Genomic DNA, 25,185 nt, shown 5'->3' on the forward strand with positions numbered 1-25,185 from the left:
TAAGATGCCTAAGATACTTTGCCAGTTGTGTGATTCTCAGCAAGTCAATTAACATCTCTAAAATTCAGTTTCCCCATCTGTAAAGTGGGGATAATTATGGCATCTACTTTACAGGATTGTTATGAGAATCAAATAAGAACTGCCAGTCATCATTATTGAAAATTCCTTAGATTGTCTTTAATGGATCTCTTTGCAGTCTTTCTTAAAGCTAATTTTGCCATCCACTGTTTTTCCTTAGTTTGTGAAATTTTACAAAGGAGTTCATATTCTAAACTGATAATGTCTTGGTCTCAAGATAGTGGGAAGAAAGGCTACAGTAATAAATGGAATCAGGAAAGCCCTCATATATAAAGGAGGAAGAGAGGAAAGGAGGGAGATAAGCATTTATTAAATTCCTATTATGTGACAGGCACTTTGCTAAGTGCTTTACAAATATGTCATTTGAGGGATAGTATTTGAGCTAAGATTTGAAAGACACATTCTAAGATCAATTGATTGAGATAGAAGCCTTTAAATAATTAACTTAAAGTTCTAAACATTTCATTGGTAAACTTTATTCTTAACTTATCTATCAAAATAAACTCTTTAGTCTGTTAACAAAAAACTTGTGTATTTGGCATATTTAAAACAATGAAAGTATAAAATTATTTTTCTTTTTAGTCTTTGCTTTATAATTTATGTTTAATGGTATACTTGAAATACCTACTAAGATGCATATGTATTACTGTGTGAATAGCAGAGGCCCCTGAAGGAACTGCAAAGAAGATTGACTTATTTTTTATTTTGTAGTGGATAGCAGTCCTGATGAATCTTTGGTACATCTTCTGGCTGGTTTGGAAAGTGATGGATACCAAGGGAAAAGACATGGCATTTCATCTTCACATCCTTCCTTTGGAAGCTCTAGAAATATTCACAATAGTGATGATGAAGAAAATGAACCACAAATAGAAAAAGAAGAAATGGAGCTTAGTTTGCTGATGTCTCAAAGGTGGGACAGCAATATTGAAGAACATAGTGTCGAAAAAAGGTAATTTGTTTTTATTTTTAGTTATTATTTTTTTGTTAGTTATTTTGGTTACATTACATATCAACATTTTATTTTCTCAAAATGATTTTCTTTGACCAGTTTGTTTGTTCCATAGACTTTAATGTGTCTTCTTTTCCTTCAGATCCTTCCTTCAGACCATTTTCCTTCTCCATGTCACCTTCACTCTTCCTTCAGTTGACCTTATACATATACCTATAGTATATAGATCTCTCAGGGTCATTGTGAAAGTTCAATGAGGTAATATGTGAAGTGTTTTGCAAACTTTAAGTGCTATATAAAATTAACAATTATCCTTCCTTGACATAAAAACATAGATAGCAGAGGCATTATTATTTTGACAATAATGCCCAAGCCACTGTTGAAAAGTGAAGAAATTATCAGTGTAATAAATTTTTTGGCTGTGTCATATAATCAGTTTATCTAAAAAGATAGGATGTTTTAATGTTCTCTTTAGCTTCCACCATACTATAGATAGGTTTTGTAACTTATTTTCTCATATGCTCTGTTTCTTTTTGCCTTTTCTTCCTCTTGCATGGTTTTCTACTTTTCTTACTATTTTTTTTCTGTCAACACCTAGTTCCCCAATATGAACCTTATTTTCTACTATTATTTGGTATTTTCCTAACTTTTATTATATAAATCTGATTATGCCTCTCTCATTATACCTGCTACGGTGAGCTAATGGGAATAACTTGGAAGGGTTTTTGTTTTGTTTTGTTTTTTTAAGTATAGCATTTGCATATATGAACAGAAATCCTGTCACTTAGGTATTCATTGGATCTTGAGTAAATCATTGAGGTTTTTTGTATTCAAAAGCAGATTAAGATGAGGCAGGAATTCTTACAAAAATCATAGGTACATTTCTAATTTATTAAGAAATAATAAATCTTATAAACCTGCTAGAATAGCTTTTTAATTTTAGTGCATCAGAAAAAGATTTTCAAAAAAGGGCATTGTGATACTCAATAAAAGGTTTTCAGATTTATCAGAAAATCAGAAACTAATTCTCATTGAAGTAGGTAAAATTACATCTTCAAGGGTCAAGGAACTGAGTCTCTGAACAATATAACACAATGCCAATCAAGTGAAAATAAAGCCAAGGATAAAATTAGAAAACAGGTTTTTTTGGGGGGGAGGGGGGTTTAGAGTCTGCTGATCAAATAAGAGTAAATGAAGATATGTTGAGCTGGCATTAAAGCCATAAAAATCCAGAAGAACAAAATAAGTTGTGATGAACACTGTAATTATGAAGACCATTAGGCACCTCCCATTCCTGCTCCCCCCCCCCCAATTTTTCTTTATATTCTTGTTATTAGGAAGTTGGGTTGAAAGTTGGTTGAGTTTTCAGAACCTTCTTATTTCTACTGAATGTATTTAATATGTTTGCCTGTCAGTGTTTGATCTTTTGCCAACAGACTATCAGTTTTCAAAGTGTAACCCATTGTAGGTCTATGAAGTCCCAACACATACCGTTCCATTTTTAGGCAACTTGTAATTGTTAAAGAGACTATGGGGGCATCGAGGTGGCACAGTGGATAGAATACCAGCCCTGGAGTCAGAAGGACCTGAGGTCAAATCTGGTCTCAGAACTTAACACTAACTAGCTGTGTGACCCTGGGCAAGTCACTTAACTCCAATTGCCTCAGCCAAAAAAAAATATAAAAAAAAATAGAGGCTATGAATAATATCTATACCTGTGATTTCATGGGCACTCATTCCATTGAGTCAAGAACATTGAGTCAAGAATTTCCTCTACTAATGCAAGTTAGCTTTTTCCTAGCAACCTAAATTCTTAGTTCCCCAGAGCACCAAAGGTTAAATGGCATATGGCCAGTATGTATCAGAGGCAAGAATTGAATCCAAGTTATCCTGGTCCCAAAGAGCAGCTTTTTTTCACTATGCCATGCTGATTATCAGTTGTCAAGAAGTTCTTCCTTATTAAGCTAAGGTCTCTTTTGCATAAATTCTACCTTTAAGTAACATGTGAGCTGTGCATCAAATTACTAGGCAAATGTGTCCAAAGAACTATAAAACTACATATCCTTTGATCCAGCAATACCATTGATTGGTCAGTATCCCAAAAATATAATTTTAAAATAGGGGAAAGATTATTACAGCAGCTCTTTTTGTGATGGCAAGGAATTGGAAATTAAGGGGATACCCAAAAGATTCATGATGGAAAATGGTTATTCACATCCAGAAAAAGAATTATGGAGTCTGAATATAGAGATCAAAGCATATTCACTTCTTTTTGTTTTTTCTTTCTCGTGTTTTTTCCCTTTTCTGATGACTAATGTGGAAATGTTTTTAAAATGAAAAAATAAGTTTCTCAATGTACTTATTTTTAGAAAAGAATGATACAAAAAATTAAAGGATAGGTACAGAGAATAACTACAAAAACATGGTATATTTTATAGGAATAAGGGAGGAATATTAAAGTTGTTAATGAGCTGAGAATCTAGAGAAGACAGCTGAGGACAACAAAAAGTGAGGGAGAACAGTAAAGAGGAGGATCAAAGTGCACAGTAGTACTGCTATTGGAATTGACAGCAGAGAAGATATAGCTCCTCAATTACTTTGCTTCCCTTTTTTTTTTTTTTTTTTTTTTTTTTTTTTTTTTTTTTTCCTGGTAAAGAAAATAGTGTTTGAACTGGAAAGCATGGAACAACTAGAACTAGGGCTAATACAAGAATTAATAGTCAAAATGAGAAGATAATAAAAGAACATCTCATTGGTTGTCTTGAAGAGTTCAAGTTATTACTCAGCCCAAATAAACTACATTTTTGGGTACCGAAAGAAAGTGGTAAGTGTGTTTCCTGAGATATTCTTAGTGATCAAGAACAACAGGATTGGTAAAGGACAAATAGCCTGATTTTCCCACAAAGGGGTAGAATGGAGTCAACCATTGGGCCTGTCTTTGATTCATGGTTAAGCTTTTACTTAACTATCAAAGAAAATGGTAATGAATCTAAAAAAAAGGAATTGATCACAAGGAGCCAACATAGCTTCATGAAGAACACATTGAACCAAACTAATCTCATTTTCTTTTTTGACAGGATTACTAATCTAGTAAATAGGGGAATATTGTGGATAAGTTTAGCCAGATTTTTGTGAATTATTAAAATCTTTCATATTGTGGAAAAATTGGAGGATTTGGGATTATGTAATGTTATTATTACATGGATTCAAAATTGAACATTTCCAAAGCATTTTCATTAATGATTGTAAGCTTAGAAAGCAGTGTTTATCAAGAAAATCTGGTAATTAATATATGTATGGAATTGACATAAAAATATAGCACCAAGAGCCATTCACCAGTACATAAGAGGTGAGAGCATATGAAGTTTTCAAAGTAAGATCAACAACCTGTAAATGACCCATCACTAATATTAAGGAAAGTACAAATTAAATCATTTCTGTGGTTTCACCCCTCATTTGCAAATTGGCAATGATGACAAAAGATGTAATCATTCAGTGCTAAAGGAACTATAGGGAAAACAGGCATACCAATGTATTGTTTTGTGACCCTGTTGAAAAGCTACAGCTGTTCTAGATTTCTTTGGAATTATGCAAGAGAATTTGCTTAACTATTCATCCATACCCTTTGATTCATCAGTTCCCTTATTGATTATATACCCCAAGAAAGTCAGAGTCAGATACAAAGATCTATTAATGCAGCAAAATATTCCTAGTGGTACTTTTTGTGTAGCAAAGAACTATAAACAAATAGTGCTTCTCCATTGGGTAATGACTGAAAAACTATGGTACATAAATATAATAGTAGTAGAATACCATATAATAAGATATTTGAATGTAATAGCAGTAAAATACCATTGAAAAATTTAAAGAAACATGGGAAGATTTTTTGTTTGCTTTTGTTTTTTTGTTTTTAATTATTAAAGGTTTTTATTTTCAAAACATAGGCACAGATAATTTTTCAACATTGATCCTTGCAGAGCCTTGTGTTCCAAATTTTCCCCTCCTTCCCCCCACCCCCTGTCCTAGATGGCAAGTAATCTATGTTATACATGTTAAAATGTATGTTAAATCCAATAGATGTAAATATATTTGTACAGTTATCTTGCTGCATAAGAAAGATCAGATCAAAAAGGAAAGAAAATGAGTAAGAAAACAAAATGCAAACAACAACAAAAAGAGTGAGAATGTTATGTTGATGCACGCTCAATTCCATGAGAAGATTTTTATTAAAATGAAGAGGAGTGTGTGTGTGTGTGTGTGTGTGTGTGTGTGTGTGTGTGTGTGTGTATGATTAAGGCCCTTAGCTTTGTTACACATTTTCTTATCTTTAAATTGAGAAAGTCAAACCAGATGCCTTCAGAAGTCCCTTCCAGTTCTAGGCCTATGTTCCTGTGTACAACTACAACAATATAAATGAAAAAATCATAAAAGAAATTTAATGCCCAAATAATTGAAAAACAGTAAAAATACCTGAGATTAGATAATAAAGGAAATCTTCCTCCCTTTCTACCATTCCCTAGCTGTCTCCCGCCTTCCCACCAACCCCACTTCTCTCTACATACAAAAGAGGCTGAGAGGGCTGCTGGGACAGATTATTACATACTATCATTATATTGGTTTTTTTGCTTAAAGGCTTCTGTTATGATGGAGAATTCAGTGTCCTCAGTGAGGTGATTGGGACTAGGAGAATTATTGAAATACCTGTAATATAAACACAAAAAGCATTTGTGACTTTATAAAAGGTATAGATGGTGTATTTATCAGAGTTGCAATTGACACAGAGTTGGAGAGAGTGATAGCAAACCAAAAATATTTTAGTACATAAGAGTATTAGATTGATTTCAACTTATACCAGATGAACTTTTCAGCTGTTAGTCCCTTAAAACTCTTACATGAGGATTTTCACATATACGACCCACAATTTGATTAGTATTGGCCTAGGCAATTGTTTACCATTTACAGAAAAGCAACTCTACATTTGGCTAGCATCCTAACATTTAACAACACCCCAACTTCTCTTAATGAGTATTTTATAGACTACTATATTTCTGCAATGATGAATTATGTTTTTTCTGTTATGGTGAAGAATCAGTACTCATAAGATGCATAGTTGTTAAAATAATAATCATTAAAAGATTTTTCATATGAAAAATCCCATCCACCTCCAGAGAAAGAATTGATGGCATCTGAATGAAGACTGAAGTATATTACTTTTTACTTTTTTTCTCATTTGGTTCAAGTTTTCTTCCACAGAATGACTAAGATGATAGTATCTTTTACATGGTTGTATATGTCTAATCTATATCATATTTCTTATTGTCTTGAGGGAAGGAAAGAGAGGATAGAATTTAGAATTCAAGACTTTAAAAGAAGAATGTTAAAAATTATTTTTATATGTAATTGGAGGAAAAACAAAATCTTTTTTTTAAAAATTGTTTTCAGTTTGTCTTTTGTTTTCAGAAAACATTGTATTAGAGTCGATGTTAAGATAATTACAGTAGATATTCAAGTAAAGCAAAAATTCACAGAAGCTATCCTTATTTGTTTTAGAAATTTAAAATTTCATCCTTTTCATTGAATTGCAGTGATACCCTAGCTTCAAGTATGGTAAATTATTTTCTGTAAGTCTGAAGTGTAAATGTTTTTTCTTTAATCATACTGATGAATATCTTAATCTTTTCTAGATCACCATGTAAAAATATCCATAGAAGTTCAACTGAAGAGGAAGATTCATCTTCAGAGGAAGAAATGGAATGGAGTGGTAATAATTTGCTTCTGGCTAATCTTTCTATACCTCAGTTAGATGGAACAGCAGATGAAAACAGTGGTAAGTAAACAAAGTTATTTTTAAAATTTGCTAAGAAAAAAAATTCTTGAACTTCAGCAGTAAGAGCAGACATATAATACAGTTTTTAAAAGGTGCAGATTGTCTTGTATGCATTTCTTCTATCTCCTGGATATATTTCCTTTGGAAAAGATTGCCTTTCTGATGTTTTAGTTCTAAAATGTGTGGCTTTCTGAGGTATTAATTATATTTCATACATTTGATGCAGTGGAAAATTCCTTGCCTCTGGGATTAGCAGGCAAGTGTTCAGATTTGACCTTTACTTATTTGACTATGGACAATTAAATCAATCTCCCTTGGCTTCATTTTTTGTAAAGAAAAGAGTTGAAACTAAATGGCATTCTTTACCCCAAAGACAGAAAGAGAGTCCCCAAATATTCACAGCAGCATTTTCTGGAGGAACTAAGAGTAGCACAGAATTGGAAATAAAGTCAAAGATCTTTGACTGAGAGTGGCTAACTAATTTTGGTTCTTGGATGTAATGTGCAATAAGAAACAGTGAAGAATTCAAAGAAGCATGAAAAAACTTGTATGAAATGTTCACAATAAATTAGGCCCAAAAGCCAGTATACAAAATGATTACAGCCATGTAAATATCCTGCTGCCCCATCTCATCCCCACCAAATCTGAAACTTGAATAAGTGACCTCTGAGTTCTCTTCCAGTTCTAGGTCATGCAGTATAGAAAGGAAACAAGAAAAACACCTTGCTTATTGTTTCTTTTCCAAACAAACCTGGAAATTTCTATTTTAAATGATAATACCAAGAGGAAAATTGGTGTTAGGATTAAATTAATTTTAAGTTTGATAGGTAAAAGAAATATTTTTTTCCTTTTTCCTCCCTCCATTCTCCTAATCCCCAAATTAGGGTGAAAAAGAATTAGGTTAATGGGATTTACCACAGCTTGTGCCTTTGCACCAACTTTCCCCCATTCCTGGAATGCACTCCCTCCTCACTTACGATCAAGGTCACACAACTAGTTAAGTGTCTGAAACCAGATTTGAACTCAGGTCCTCCTGACTTCAGGGATGGTGCTCTATCCACTGCCCTATCTAGCTGCCCCTAACGATCCTGTTTCTTTCAAAACTCAGCTCAAGTCTGGCCTTTTACATAAACCCCTTCTCCCTAATTAACTTGTATTCATTTTATAGATTTATATATGGTCTACCCAATAAGATGTAAGTGTCTTGATTAAGTAGTCAATAAAGAAAAATGAGTCCAAAGAGCAAATAAAAAAATAATTTATTCTTTCCCCAGGTAAGGTTTTAAGTGATAATTCTTTAGCAGGTTTACCTTACTATTATTAAAATATTTCACATTTTCTGATTATATTCACACTTTTGAAAGGGTATAGGGGGGAGAATTCTACACAGTGGGGAGAAACTGATTTTTGTGGAAAATTATGTGATGGTGTTGTTTTTGTAATTAAGTAATTAGAAGACAGCCACGTGGCTCAGTGGATGGAGTATTGGGTCTGGAGTCAGAAAGACCTAAGTTCAAATCCATTCTCAGACTCTCATTAACTTTGTGATCCTGGGCAAACCACTTAATCTCTCTTTGTCTTAATCTTCTGAAGAAAGAAATAGCAAACCACTCCAATATCTTTTACAAGAAAACTCCATTTGGGGCCACAAAGAGTCAGAGACAGAGACAACTGAAAAACAGCAAAATAATAAAGAAGAAATTATAAGATTACCATTTGAATGTCTTAGATTATATAGATAGAAAATATCATTAGGGAGAGAAAAGAGGTTGTCATCCTCTGATTTCATCATTATAGAGAAGAAAACTAACTCCCTCCACAAATGCAAATTAACAACTCCTCTACTACTGCATCTTGCAGAGCTTCCTATGAGCCTTGAAAAGATAAGTGACTTGCCCAGAGTCAAACAGCCTCTGTGTGTCAGAGGCAGGACTAGAACCTGGGACTTATTGCCTCTAAGGTTAGGCCTTCTGTCCACTATGCTATATGATCTTTGATAAGGAAAAAGAGGAAAATATAATTCTAGACATAAGGAAAATGTTGGAAGCATATTGTCTTCTTAGGCATGTTGTAATAATTTCTGGCCTTCAAGTTTTCTTAGTAGTGGATTGTTGTGAATAGTAATTGTTAGCATAAGTGTTTGATTTTGTGTAGTTCCTTTTATCATGATTATATCTTTATGCAAAAAGGCATTTTAAAGCAGGTTTTTAGAAATAAAGACAATTTAAAATAATTAATTTAATTTTCTGTTACAGACAATCCATTGGACAATGAAAGTTCCCGAACTCATTCCTCTGTTATTGCAACAAGCAAAATGTCAGTTAAGACCTCCATCTTTCACAAAGATGCTGCTACATTAGAACCCCCATCTTCTGCTAAAATTACTTTTCCATGTAAACACACAAGTGCCCTTTCTTCCCATGTTTTGAATAAGGAGGATTTAATAGAAGACCTTTCACAGTCAAACAACATAGAGACAGGACCTGACCACACAGTCCATTCTCTTACAAATGAAAGCACTTATTCCATGAAGTACCCAGGATCTTTAAGCAGTACTATCCACTCTGAAAACTCTCATAAAGAAAATAGCAAGAAAGAAATCTTTGCAGTTTCTTCCTGTGAAAGTAGTATATTTGACTATGAAGAAGATATTTCATCTTTGAATAGACAAATACCAAGTAGGAAGTATACCAGCATTAGAAAGATTGAAAAAGATGCCTCTTTTATGCATATGAGTCGCCACATTGGTGAAAGTACATTGGGAAAAAACTTCAATTTTTCTGATCTGAGTCACTCAAAAAATAAGCTGTCCTCTGAAGGAACTGAAAAAGGTAGCAGCACAGCTCTAAATAATTTTTTTCCTTCATCATTAACAGATAATTGTGAATTAGTGTCTTGCTCAGGGGAGAGTAGAACTATGGTGCATTCTGTAGAAAGTGCCAATGATGAAGGTGGAATCAATAAACTTAAAATTAGATATGAAGAATTTCAAGAACATAAGACTGAAAAACCAAGCCTCAGCCAACAAGCAGCACATTATATGTTTTTTCCAAGTGTTGTTCTTTCTAATTGTCTTAGTAGGCCACAGAAACTATCCCCTGTAACCTATAAACTGCAACCTGGAAACAAACAGTCCCGGTTAAAGTTAAATAAAAAGAAACTTACAGATCATCAGGAGAATCTTACCAGTATCAATGATATTGGGTCCACAAAGGAAGGTGGTTATATGCAAGGTAACTCTTGTGGTACTAATTCTGAGAAAGATGATGCTCTATCCAGTGACGTAATTAGAGTTGCTCGTGAAGCTTTTGAAAATAAAACACCTGCTGAGAGTTGTATTGACTGTCACTTTGGAGATGGAACTTTGGAATCTGAGCAATCTTTTGGACTTTTTGGAAATAAATACACGCTTAGAGCCAAACGTAAAGTAAATTATGAGATTGAAGACAGTGAGTCAAGCTTTGTTACACACAACTCAAAAATTAGCCTACCTCAGTCAGTGGAGATTGGTGAAAGTTTAGATGGATCTCTAAAATCTCGAAAACGGAGGAAAATGTCTAAAAAACTGCCACCTGTCATTATTAAGTATATCATTATTAATAGATTTAGAGGGAGAAAAAACATGCTTGTTAAGCTAGGAAAAATAGATTCTAAAGAGAAACAGGTAATACTTACAGAGGAAAAAATGGACCTTTATAAAAAGCTTGCACCTTTGAAGGATTTTTGGCCAAAAGTTCCTGACTCCCCTGCAACCAAATACCCCATTTATCCATTAACACCAAAGAAAAGTCATAGAAGGAAAGCAAAACATAAGTCAACAAAGAAAAAGACTGGTAAACAGCAGAAGACAAATAATAAAACTATAAAAAGAACGTTGTCTTTTAGGAAAAAACGGTCACATACTATTCTTTCTCCTCCTTCACCATCTTATAATGCTGAAACTGAAGACTGTGACTTAAATTACTGTGATGTTATGTCTAAACTTGGTTTTCTTTCTGAGAGAAGCACAAGTCCTGTGAATTCTTCTCCACCTCGCTGCTGGTCTCCCACAGATCCGAGAGCTGAAGAAATTATAGCTGCTTCAGGAAAAGAAGCATTACTTTTTAAAGGTCCTAATATATATAACAACAAGGCACTTAATTCTAGTATGGGGAAAAATAGTCGAACAAAAGCTCAGGTTAAGAGATCAAAAACAAAACTTGTTAATCCCTCTGTAGTTACTAAAAAAAGGAATAAACGAACTCAAGCTCGTAAGCCAGGAGAGGATGGAAGGAAAAAACCTAGATCGAAGCAGAAACAAAAAACAAATGAGAAAGGCAGCACCCCAAGAAAGCATATTACATTTAAAGATGAAAAAATAAACACACAAACTAGTGCTGAAGTTAAGTTTGTACTAAAACACCAGGATCTCTCAGAGATCTCAAACAACTTTGGAGGCTCCCAGCCACTTCATAAACAGAAGGATGTATCTGTGCCTGGCCCTGCTACTGTACATCCCCTCTCAACTCCACTTCCCTCAATAGTTAAAGTACAACAGAAGTCACCAGGCTGCTTTCCTTCTTCCTTAGAAAATAAGAAACCCATAGATTTGCAAGTGTTTTCTTCTCCACAAAATGATTTATGTTCATCAGTAGTTTCTACATCTTTGGGTCCTGGAAAGGAATTTTCAAAAATTAATGCTCAAAGGTCTCATAATCAAAATGCTGTTTTTAGCATAAAGGAGTCAACTTTAATTCAAAGTAATATATTTGACCTTTCCAATCATTTGTCTCAGGTAACACAGAATTCACAGTTATCTTTGAGTATGATGTCTACAAAGACAGAAGAAAATGCAAATTCACAAAAAAAAAATTTGTCATCTGTGGGAAAATTAAGTGATCATCATAGTTCCCTAGAATCGGTAAAATCAGATCAGCTACATGCCCCTGATTTTTTGCATTGCAAAGATAGTCAACAGCACATTGTTTGCATGCCAGAACCCTCAAAGCACATTGATCCTTATTCCCCTATCCACATAACCTCAGAAGAAAGTCATGGATCTCTTCAGTTGCCTAACAGCTGCTTAGTTACTTCCTTAAGAAGTCCAGTAAAACAAATAGCATGGGAGCAAAACCAGAGGGGATTTATTTTAGATATGTCCAGTTTCAAACCTGAAAGAGTAAAGCAACGATCACTGTCAGAAGCAATTTCACAAACCAAGGCACTTTCTCAGTGTAAAAATCGAAATGTGTCAGCAGCTGCATTTGGGGAAGGACCGTCTGGATTAGCAGTTCTGAAGGAATTACTCCAAAAAAGACAACAAAAAGCACAAAATGTACATGTTATGCAAGACCCATTATCAAATAAATCTCAACTGAATAGAAATGGTTCTTGTTCTGTTGAACCTAATAAAGCAGTCAAAAGATCACGATCAGTAACATCTCCAAGAAAACCTCGAACTCCAAGAACTACAAAACCTAAAGAAAAGATCCCAAAACTTTTAAAATTAGACTCTCTGAATTTACAGAATACAGGTCAAATAGACCATTCAATTTCTGATGATAGTCCCATCTTTTTTTCAGATCCAGGTTTTGAAAGTTGTTATTCACTTGAAGATAGTTTGTCACCGGAACATAATTACAATTTTGATATTAATACCATAGGACAAACTGGATTTTGCAGTTTCTATTCAGGAAGTCAGTTTGTCCCAGCTGATCAGAACTTGCCACAGAAGTTTCTTAGTGATGCAGTTCAAGATCTTTTCCCTGCACAAACTAGTGAAAGTGAGTTTTTAAGTCATGATAATCAGAACTGTGATGAAAACAAACATCATTCAACAGACCCAACCTCATGGATTAGATCTGGTACTTTAAGTCCTGAACTTTTTGATAAGCCACCCATAGAAAGCAATGAGAATCATCGACATAATCAGTGGAAAAACAGTTTACACCCCTTACCATCTCGATCTAATTCTATAATGGATTCCTTCTGTGTCCAGCAGCCTGGTGACTGTGTAAATGAGAAATCCATACTGAGTAGGAATTCAGTAAGCAAAGAAGTGTTTCTTAGCCTTCCACAGCCAAGCGATTCAGACTGGATTCAAAGCCACGCTAAAAAAGAAGTTTCTTTTGACACAGGACAGTCCCTTGATTCCATTAATACCTCTTTTACTGCAATATTATCATCTCCAGACGGTGAACTTGTAGATGCAGCCTCAGAAGACTTAGAATTATATGTTTCAAGAAATAATGAGATATTAACACCAACTCCAGATAGTTCACCAAGATCCACAAGCTCTCCTTCACAATCCAAAAATGGTAGTTTCACACCTCGAACTGCTCATATTCTGAAACCACTTATGTCCCCACCAAGTCGGGAAGAAATTATGGCAACTTTATTAGATCATGACCTTGCAGAAACTACTTACCAAGAACCATTTTGCAGTAATCCTTCTGATGCACCTGAAAAACCCAGGTAATGTCTTTTTAAAAAATCATGATTTAAACACATGCATAACTGTAATGTAATATAATATCACATTCATTATCATTTGGTGTAAACGTCTTTATTTCAGTTTTTTATACCTTATCGCAGTGAATAGGCATTCATAAAAACCTTGAAGAAAAGGGCTGTTTTAATTTTGTGTCTATATTCCTAGAGCCAAACACCCTGGCCGATAGTATTTATAGAGAATTTTCTTTTGTCAGGAGTATCCATCTGATTGAGTTATAGATCTGGATCAAAAAATAAAAATTAAAACAGTATAATGCTAAATTATAAAATATGCTTGAAAATTTCCAAATGCTATCCAGCTAATCAGCACCATGATTAGTTTATAATTGTTGTTGTTGTTTAGTCATTTAGTCATGTCCAGCTTTTCATGACCTCATTTGGAGCTTTTTTGGCAAAGATACTGGAGTGATTGCCATTTCCTTCTCCAGCTCATTTTACAGATAAAGAACTGAGGCAAACAGGGTTAAGTGACGCATCTTAGAAGTATATGAATCTAGATTTGAACTCATATCTTCCTGATGCTCCAGCCCAGTACTTTCTTCACTCTACTACCTAACTGTCCCCATTTTTTTCCACACAAATTCCTCCTGTTCTTTCGCTTAATAAATGCTTATTGAATAAAAATGATTTTTATAAGTACTCACAACTCCAGGGATTATTAAATACATGTAATCAAATTTACTCGTATAATATATAAAAATCTATGTAGTGAGTATTGGACCCATATTTAGGGGTATATGTAGGGAAGTATGATACAAAGATCAGTGCACCCAGAGTCAGAAGAGCTGTGGACTGATACTGCCTCAGCTACTTATTACACAATGATATATTTAGACAAGTAACTTCCTGGAGGCTTATTTTCTTCACTTTTTAAAAATGGGGTTACCTGTCCTGCCTACCTAAAAATTAATGTATGATCAAGTGAAATAATGTGTGAAAATATTTTTAAAATAGCAAAATTCTTTATAATATTATAAATTATTATGAAATATTAATTATGTTTATTATTAATATCAATTCTTTACAATTACATAGCACTTTGATAGAATGTTGCAAAAAACATTGGTTCTGAAATTAAAGGACTTGGGTTCACATTCCATTTTTTTCTGTTAACTATCTTCTGACCATGGATAAGTCAGCTTAACCTCCCTATACCTCAGTTTCCTCATCTATTTCATGAGAGGTTGTCAGTAGATAGTTTATATTTTCTTCTCGCTCTATCTTGATCATCCTTTCATTTTTTTTTTTTAGCAAATTTAATATTTCACAATTTTATTATTACAGTTGTATACTGTAATGGTGCTATATTTTGTATATTTTTTATTTAATTTTAATTTTTGGTTCAGATTCTGTGATTAGGGAACTTCCTATAGCACCAGGGAATTTTTGACAAAGGAAACTCTAACACTGCAGGTTATCTGCTTTTCTTTGATGTATACAGTCTTGGAGAGAGGCCTAGAGTACTAAGGGTTTAAGTTATTTGCCCAGAATTAAAAAGCCTGTGTCAGATGTGGGACTTAAACCCATGTCTTCTTTCCTGCAGGACTTAGCTCTCAATACACTAAACCATGCTGTTGTCTATGGTGAATTTTAAGGTCAATTAAATACCAATTTTGGTCCTTTTATAAAGGAAAAATATTTGCTTTTCTGTTAGATTTGAATACTACAAATTACTCTCATCCGAAAGGTAAAATTGAGTTCAAATCATGCCTCTGATATGTATAATTTCTCATGTAGTATACATAAAATATGGTTAATATTAAAGACTGAGACTAAGATGAAATATTGTCAATGAAGTACCTTGCCAATCTTGAAGCATTAAATAAGTAAATACATGATGATGATGATGATGATAGAGGTAGATGAACTAGAAGTACAGTTCTTCCTTATCTTGCAGTTTTTCTGCTTCATAATGGCAAATACTAGATATTGACTGTGAAAGGAAACAAAAGCTATTGAAGACATCTCATACAAAATTAGCAGGAATTTTTAAGAACTATTTTTCAAATCATTTGTGGTTACAACATATTTGAATGCTTCAATGTGTACTTGATTATCCCTCTTCATCCCTATTAGATACTATTGTACCTTCCTATACAAGTTTTCCATGAAGAAGAGTACCACGTGTTTCTGTAAATGTATAAAAAGAGATTGATATACTCGGTTCCCTTCAACATAGTTCCTTTGTTTCAGCTCCTTATGGCAGTTTCTAAACTTATGATGCAGAGATAATATGCTGTTCTTTAAAAAAAAAAAAAAAAGCTTTTATTTCCAGTTATTTCAAAAAAAAGATTTTATTTATTCTACAGCAACTGCTGGTCTGTTTGGTTCAGAATTGTAGGATCCCTCTATATAATATGAATTTACTGAGCTTTTGATTTTATCGTTCTCAAAATTATCAGTAAGGAAATAGAAACTCTCTATGCAATGTCGTCTTACTCTATAAATATTGGAATATAATATCATGAAGTGCTTTCCACTATACAGAAAGATTTGCTATGATTTTCATAGAGACTATGCTAGGACTGACATCTGGTCACAAAGTATAATGTACAAGAAAACAGCGATCTTAGGAATATTCCTTACAATTCAAGTTTACTTCACAATGAGCCTTTAACAGATGATCTTCAGATAATATTAACATGAACCACATGTACTACTTTAAGTCTTATTCACCCAAGTATTAATGTATTAGTCACTTATTAACTCCTCAGTGTAAATTATTTTTACATGCAAAATGACTTATTTTCATTGAAATAACTAAATTAAGAGTATAATAAAAAATCAAGAAGTTCATGATAAAATTGACTAAATACTTGTAAATACAACAGAAAATGAGGTATTTATCAAAATGAAGGTAGGAAAGTATCAATATTTCTAGTGAGCTTCAAAAAGAAGCACATTACAAGAATGATTAGATATATCGTTATCAACAAAAATAAGACATGTACATTCTATGAGTTAATTTAACCACAATATTTGCCTCTAAGCCCAAATACAAAACAGTATCAAGAACTAAAACTAGATGCTTTGGAGAGCTTGAAGAGAATTCAGTAGTAAGCAAAAACACTCAATAAACCATTAGAAAATATGTGAAACCTCTCAAATACTTTACTTTGGAAATAGGGATATAGGATCTAAAAAATAAATGAGGATCTTCTCCATTTAAAAATTCAATAACAAAGCACTGAACAAAAACTTCATTATGAATTTTATATTATCTCAGGCAACCAAGTCGTCTTCATTATCATCTTGAATATCAACTGAAGACATTTTGTTAACAGTTTATAAAAATTTCTATCTCTGTAGTAGAAGAGCTCTGGAATTGCTTATGTAGGAACAGTATTTGAGGTGAAGAGGGAAGAGCATTGCAGGAAAATGCAAATTCTTGGAAAGGGTTATAAGAGTTTGACTAACATGTCTGAGAGAAAAATTTTAAAGAATTAGAAGTAAAGAGAAAATATACTTCAGGTATGTTGGAGTTCTTTAAAAATAGAATCAACTATTTATGGAAATATTACTTTTCTCCAGAACTCTTCTTTTAGCAGTTGGACTTAGGGATAGAGAAGATTCCTATTCATATAGGGGTTGGACAAGATGATCTCTAAGATCCTTTCCAGTTCTGAAATTCTGTGATTCTTTGGCTATTTTACTGTAAATATTGAGTAACTGTTCTTATCCCATTTCAAGTACTAAATAAAAGTACAAGTTCTTGTTTGTAAAAGTAGAAGACCTTGCAGTAAATCTGAGGATGTTGTACAGTTCCATGGAAAAAAACTGATTATGTCTTATAGGTTTTTGGTTATCAAAGAAAATCAGCATCATTTGTTATGAGCTTCCACTTCTCCATTTCTCTGTATTTCATAATATCCCTAAATCATCCCCTATTGTATTTTCCTTTACTCCAATCTTTGATGTCTTGATTTTTCACACCAAGATCTGCTTCTCTCATATGTCATTATTCCCAGACCTTTCCATCTTCTCTAGCAAATTATTCCCATAATCATGTCCTTTTTCTCTATAATCTTCAGACTTTCCCCATCCACTGATTCTTTTCTCTCCTGATCATATACACATCCACATCCTCCTAATCCTTTAAAAAAAAAAAAAAACTTTACAAGAAAACATTGATAAATTTGAGAGAATTAAGAGAAGCTCAAATAAGATGATAAAAGACTTTGAATTCCTACTATAGGAGACAACTTGAAGAAACTGGGAATCTATAGCCTGAAAATAAGAGATCTAGGGAGTATATGAAAGTTGTCTCAAATTTTTGAAGTTCTAACATGTGGAAGAATTTAGCTTTTTTCTTTTTAGACACTAAAGGCAGGAAATGAATATGTTTGAAAGTTTTAGAAAGGATAATTTTAGTTCAGTAAAGAAATTTCCTAATAGAATTGTGCAGAAATGGGATGGATTTTTTTAGTAGACCTTCCTTGAAAGTCTTTAGGTTAACCTTGGATAACCACTTGTCAAGAATGTGATAGAAAGAAATTTTTTTTCAGCAATAAATTGACCCTTCCAATTTAGAAATCTTTGGAAAATCTGTAATAATGAATGTAAAATGTAAAGCAATATAAGTCTCACCTACTATTATTTAGCAGTAATTGGAAGAGGAAAAAACTTCACTAGACTCTACCATCAACTCTAATTTCTGTTCTATATCTCTTCTCCATTTGGAAATTATCTGTATTCATTTACTTCACTTTTATCCTCTAACTAACTCTTCATCCCTTTGCAGTTAGGATTCTGAGATTATAATCCAACTGAAACTTCTCTCTCCAAAGTTACCAGTGAACTGATTGCTAAATCTGATGGCTTTTGTCAGTTCTTATCCTTCTTGACCTTACTGTAGCATTCAACATTGTTGACCCTATTCTCTTGGATACTTCTGTTTTAATGCTCTCTCTTGTTTAACTTTCTTATCTGACCAATAATTTCTTAATATCTATTTTCTTTGTTGGATTATCAGCATAACACCCCTTTACTTTTGATGTTCTTCCAAAATTTTTCCTAAGACTTCATGTCTTTACAGTTTCTCATTTTGAATTCAGTTATCTTTATTCAGATGACTGCCAGATCTATATATCTAGCCTTCTTCTCTCTCTTGAAAGAACTCAAGCAAAAGTTAGATGACCATTTGGCATGACAGTGGGATTTCTTTTTCAGGTATGGATGGGTTGGGCCAGGTGGCTGTTCCAATCTCTCCTAATTCTGAGATTTCAAGAATTGCATAAGAAAAGATGCATAATAAAAGATATTATCATACATAGGGAGGAATCATTGCAAAGTACAAAGACCAGTAGAAGTCATTTGAATTGAGCAGACATCATGAAAATATGAATGAAAGAAAATAGCTATGCAAAAATAATGTATAATATTAGGTGTATATAAATTGGGTTGAATAGAGAAACTGAGTTGAACAACCTGCTAAAAATTATTTAATAACAATATTTGTGGAAAGAAGACAGAAACCAGTAAAATAAAATGGATTTGAACAGAACATGTGATATAATTGCCATAAGGAACTTCTGATGAGAGATTTTCTCTTTCAGAGTAGATCATCTTTCCTACACTTATAATTATAAGACAGTTTATGGATTATTGAGGAGTTAAGTGAAGCTCAGGGTCACAGAAATATTACATTTTAGAGGCCGGGCTTGAACCTTATTCTTCTTAATTTCTAAGCTATATCTATGTACTAAAGCATACTACATTGTCTTTCAAAAAAAAAAAAAGACAAAAATAAAATTTCCAAGTTTTTTCCTTACTATTTCCTCAAAAACAAACAAACAAAAAACAACATAGGTAGATATTTTTATATACAGGACCCAAGATGGTATCTGAAGGCAAAAACCATCTACCTTGTATTCAGACCAAAAAGAAAAGGAAAAAATTCACAACCAGTGAAACTACAAACTAAAAGTAAAATCAGCTAACCAGGACACGAAGGGGTCCAAATGGCTTAACACAGGTGACAGAAGGAATTTCATCATATGTTACATAGATAATATAATGTTAAAGTGGAATAATACTAAAGAACAAAGCTCTATAATATTTCACAAGAAGAAGCAAGATATTTTTCTGCTAGAATAGTCAAGAATGATTTCATGAAGGAGTTGGAATTTGAGCAGAGAATCTGAATATTGTTAGAAATTAGATAGAACTTGTCAAGGAAAGCAATCTAGAAGAAGGGCAAATTTAAAAACCATTTATTGCATCTCAACAGTGAAAGCAGGCTATTTCTTAAGTAGTGAACTAGATCCAACATCACTGAAGATATTTGAACAGAGATTGCTGTAATGCAGAGTATTCAACTTGTTTTGTGCCATGGACCAGGCCTTTGGCAACCTGATAAAGCTCATGAACTCCTTCTCAAAAAATGTTTTTAGATACATAAATAAAATACAAAGAATTACAAGGGAAACAAATTATATCAAAAAATTTTTAAAAAGAAAGTTTAAGGACAGCTTAAAAACTCCTGCTAGAAAGGCATATGGGTTTCCTAAATTCGGCAGAACATTGGACTCAACCAAGGTCTCTTCCAATTCTTAAGTTCTTTGAGCCATATGAAACTATGTCTAATATATATATATCTACTTCATTCACTAAGTTCTAAAATTCCTTTCTACATTAATACAAATGAGCTGATTAAGTACTATGATAATCATTAAGAGGGCTTAAAAAGAAGGTCCCCACTAGAGAAGGGGGAAAGAGTAGGAAAAGCCTGTATTTAAAACCCCTAGTTGATAAATGCGAAACAAACAAACAAAACTGAAGCAAGCAGTAATAGGAACCTGATGCTGAACGTTCTTTTTGGTGATAACCCATTTCTCCAAAAGTTTGGAAATTAGGAGGAGTCTTCAGTACAATCATTATTTTCCCCCAACGAACAGAAGATGTTCTCTAAGGGACCCTGTCCAATATTCATATGCCCATATTGAGAACTAAAAAGTATATTGATTATACGGACTCTTTAGAGTCTCTGAGTAAAAATTGATAGGAAAAATTAAAATTAATATTTTTCTTTGCAGTGGAATACTAAAATGCTTTCATTTCAGGGAGATTGGAGGACGACTTCTCATGGTAGAAACAAGGCTTCCAAATGATCTGGCTGAATTTGAAGGAGACTTTTCACTTGAAGGATTGAGATTATGGAAAACGGCTTTCTCAGCAATGACTCAGAATCCAAGACCAGGATCACCACCTCGTAATGGCCAGACAATGGCCAATAAAGGATCAAATAATAGCCATAAAACTATAGAAGATAAAAAAATTGTGATTATGCCTTGTAAATGTGCCCCAAGCCCCCAACTGGTTCAGTCATGGCTTCAAGCCAAAGAGGAGAATGAACGTGTCAAGAAACAGCCTAAAATTGAGCCAAGTGAAATAGTAAAATCCACCGAGAACTTAGGTTATCCAATTAACCAAGATGACAGACCTGTAGTACCTCCCCAAAATGATACTGTCTTACATGTAGCTCCTCCTACAGCAGGGAACAAGGAAGACTTAAGTAATTCTGAGCTTAATACACAAGTCTTGGAGGTTAATTCCATAGAATGTAGTAGAACTGCAGTTGAAAGTAGGACACTTGTGACTTCAGCAGGGGAGCCTGAAAAAAATGAAGATGAGGATGATTATTACGTCAGTTACAGTTCCCCAGATTCTCCAGTACTTCCTCCCTGGCAACAAGCAATATCCCCAGATTCCAAATTGTTAGATGTAGATGACAAGTCCTATAAGATACACAACACAAATCCATCACCAAAAGAAGAACTTAGTTCCCTCCCTATGGAAAATTTCCCCAAATCAGCTAAAAATGGCATAGAGGAAAGCCCTCATAATGAGGCCCACGAGACTCAAATTAAGTCTCCCTGTCAATTTAGAGCAAAAAATGGAAAATGTGATTCATATTGCCTTCATAGTACACCCATCATTCAGAGAAGACGTCTAGATATGTTACCCGAAGCAAGTGATATTAGTCCCTTATCAAGAGGTAAGTTTAAAACTAAAAGGTATGCCCCGATATTTCGTATAGCATATAAGAATATATAGTATATAATATCTAATGGTACTCAAAAATATCTTTTCATAGAAACTAACTGAATTAAATCATAATTATTTTTATGATTTATGTTTCTGTTGTTATTCAGTTACTTATAAAATATTAAAATCTTAGTACATTCATTCAGATGAGCAATAACTTTTGTCAAGTACCTATTATGTGGAAGGTACTGTGTTAAACACCAGAGATACAAATAAGAAAAATAGGAAGTCCTACCATCAGGTGAACAAAACATAAAACATGGACTTATCTGGAGGAATAAGTCAGTTGTCATAGAAGATTTGGTATTTTAATTGTGTTTTTGAAGGGTGTCAGATTTCAGTAGGCAGAAATGGCAGGAGAAAGCAGTTTCCTTTGTAGGGAACAAAACAAAAATTATGTGAAAGTGTAATAATTGTCAGGAAGTTTTCATGGAATATCATGTATTAGTATATTCTGCCTAACTTCATTAATTGGTTCAACATTATCATGTTCAGATCTTATAATTGTCCCAAGTCACCAAATGATTTGGACATGGATTCAGGCCAATATTCAGAATAAATATTCCACTTCAGGAAGAATATTGTCAAACTAGAATATGTCCAGATAGGGATGACAGGATAGTGAAGGGACTTGAAACCATAGTAGGAAGGTTATGTGATAAAAGGTTGGTTGAAGGAATTTTTAAAGATTGTCCAGAAGAAGACCTGAAGGGAGATATGATAGCTGTCTTCTAGTAGATGAAGGATTGATGTGTAGGAATGGAATAGTTTATTGTAGTTTTGTTGTTTTGTTTTATTTTAATTAGCTCTCAAGGTCAAGAAGTGAGACAAATGAGCACAAATTACAGAGACACAGATTTTAGTTTGATATCAAGAATTCCTTTCTAAAATTAAAACTGGAATAATTGCTTCATTAGTTAGGTTAGTGAGTTCATTATTTCTGGAAGTGTTCCATTTGGAGACTAGAAAGTTTTAGAGAAATATAGGATGTAGAGTTAGAAGAAATCTTCAAGATCATATTATCTAATTTCCTCCTTTTAGAGATGGAAATCCACATGCATTGGGTGATTTACCCAAAGTCACACAGGTAATAAGTAACAAAACCAGAATTCAAACCTAGTCCTTCTGAAAACAGATCTAAAATACTTTCCACTATTGTCAGAGGCATCATAGAGAATATCCCAGCTATGGGTATGGATGACCTCTGGGTCAATAATTCCAACTGTATGATTCTTTGAGCCTAGAGTTACTATATTTCTACTATACAAGGCATCATAGTACTAGATTCTGGAGATAGAAATATGAAAAGACTATATTCCTTGTAGTCTGGAAACTTGTAATAGAATAAAAAAAACCAGACAAATAATTGACAAAAAATATCTTACAATAACTGTAAAAGAGAGGTTGTGATGGCATGAAAGACTGAAAGATTACTCCTATTTGGTATACTTGGGGAAGACTTCATGGCTCCTAAATTTAGCTTTGAAAGCGAGGATTTTGGCAGGTCTAGAGATTTATAATGGGGCAGAATTTATTCCATACACTAGGATTAGAAGCAATTTTTATGCATATAAGTACCAAAAGGGAATGGTCCAGTTTAGCCACAATATAAGAGTATGTGAAAGGGATCCAATAGAAGAATGGAAAGATAGACTAGATCCAGATTTTAGGAGGCCTTAAGTATTAGACTATAGGATTTGTATTTGATTCAATTGGTAATTGCAAGTCCCAGAAGGCTGTTGTGCATGTAGTAAGTCAATAAGTATTTATTAAATGCTTGCTGGGACATGCAGGTGGCACAGTGGAAAAGTACCAGGTCTGGAGTCAGGAAGATTCATCTTTCCTGAGTTAAAAATCTGGCCTTGGACACTTATTGTATGACCCCAGAGAAGTCACTTACTTCTGTTAGAATAAAGGATGGATTGGAGAGAAACCATTAGAAGCAAAGAGATTACTTAAAAGGCTGTTTTTTAAAATTAATATAGTTCAGCTATACCGAGCGAAATAATTCTGGGAAATGAGTGTAAACCACTACATAGCATTTCCAATCCCTCTGTTTTTATCTGCTTGCATTTTTTATTTCCCTCACAGGTTAATTGTACATTATTTCAAAGTCCAATTCTTCTTGTGCAGCAAAATAACTGTATGGATATGTAGACATATATTGTACTTAACATGTACTTTAATATATTTAACATGTATTGGCCTACCTGCCATCTGGGGGGGGAGGGAAAGGAGGGAAAAACAAAAGGTTTTGCAATTGTCAATGCTGAAAAATTACCCATGCATATATCTTATAAATAAAAGGCTATAATAAAAAAAATTAAGGCGAGTTAAGGACTTGAACTAGTATAATAAGCAATAGAAGGAATGGAATGGTTGCAAGAAATATTATTAAAATGGAACCCATGGTCTTGTTACATGGTTCAATAAAAGAGAGAATAAAGAATAAAAAATGACCTCAAAGTTTTAAGCTTACATCACTGGGAAACAGGTAGTCCCATCAACAAAAATAGGAAAGTTGGGCAGACTGGGTTGTTTTTGTTTTGTTTCCTACAGAAACGTGAAAAAATATACACATTCTATACTAACGCACAAATTAATGTATGCTGTGAGACCATCCCAGAATGGCAAATTTTATTGGCCACCGCTCCAAATTTTGCACATGGATCTCCATTAAAGATTACCCGGCTACTACATAATTGGCGATGGATTTTTGAAGAAAAGGTTTCTAAGGTTCCTCTTAAAGGACCAACAATCTTTACAGATGCCTCCAAAGAAAATATTTGTGCCATATACTCTCATGATTTAACGATAAAGAGAGTAATCAGGACTCCTTTTCAATCCACTCAACAGAATGAATTATTTGCTATCATGCTAGCTCTCACTTATTACCCAGGAGACGTAAATATAATTACTGATTCAGCCTATTCAGTAGGTGTAGTACAAAGAATTGCCACAGCCCAAATAAAATTTGCAGCCTCCAATATTTATCAGCTCTTTAAGGAACTTCAAGAGCAAGTGAGAAAACATCCAGGCAAGATTTATATCTTGCATGTCCACTCACATAGTGGACTTCCAGGTCCCATTTTTGATGGAAATTCAAAGGCAGATAGCCTTCTAACCATGTTAGCCAGTAGTCCTTTATTTCAGGTTTGATTGAACATGTTGAGTTTAGCTCAAGACATCCAAGAGAAGTTGGTCCATGAGCATTTGTAGATTCAGGATTGGAGCTCAGGAGAATAGCTCTAGATATAGAGAGATTTGAAAATCATTTCCATAAAAGTAATAATTGAAGCAGTGAGTAAAATATTAGAAAGAAGAGGACTGAGGACATTGGGGGAAAGACTAGTCAACTGAAGGAAGTCAATAAGGATAGATCATAGAAGAAGGAAGAATACCAGAAGAGAGCACTGTCATTGAAATTACAAAGTAATCAACAACATCCTATCAAAGAGGTCAAGGAGGCTGAGAATTGGACTGTACAGGAGTGACTGGAAAAGAGCATTTTCACTGGAGCAATGGAAATAGAAGCTCTGGTGCAGAAGGTTAAGGAAATAGATGATGATCCCATGAAAGCAGCAATTTTCCATCTCATAGGAAAGGATATGCGAGCAAAAGAGGAAACTATTTTGAGAAGATAGCAAGACTAAGAGAATGTTTTGGTTGGAGGTTTTATTTTTTAAGGATAAAGAACACAGTAGAACACAGTTGCAGACTTGAGAGGAAGAAGCCATTAGATGGAGAAGTAAGAGTTCAAGTAATTGGTGAAACAAGAACTTTTTAAAAGTGC

General features: G+C 33.7%; 1 protein-coding gene across 4 annotated transcripts in view; it reads left to right on the forward strand.

The window, feature by feature from the left end:
* REV3L (REV3 like, DNA directed polymerase zeta catalytic subunit) overlaps positions 1 to 25,185 on the forward strand; it is a 232,455-nt gene that overhangs the window by 118,764 nt on the left and 88,506 nt on the right. For all 4 annotated transcript variants that reach the window (XM_074310076.1, XM_074310077.1, XM_074310074.1 and 1 more), the window contains exons 11-14: positions 790 to 1,027; positions 6,712 to 6,854; positions 9,110 to 13,307; positions 20,408 to 21,342. In XM_074310076.1, the coding sequence (XP_074166177.1) occupies positions 790 to 1,027; positions 6,712 to 6,854; positions 9,110 to 13,307; positions 20,408 to 21,342 (5,514 nt within the window). The remainder of the gene's footprint in view (positions 1 to 789; positions 1,028 to 6,711; positions 6,855 to 9,109; positions 13,308 to 20,407; positions 21,343 to 25,185) is intronic.

Source organism: Sminthopsis crassicaudata, chromosome 4 (genome assembly GCF_048593235.1).
Source record: "Sminthopsis crassicaudata isolate SCR6 chromosome 4, ASM4859323v1, whole genome shotgun sequence".
Taxonomy (NCBI): domain Eukaryota; kingdom Metazoa; phylum Chordata; class Mammalia; order Dasyuromorphia; family Dasyuridae; genus Sminthopsis; species Sminthopsis crassicaudata.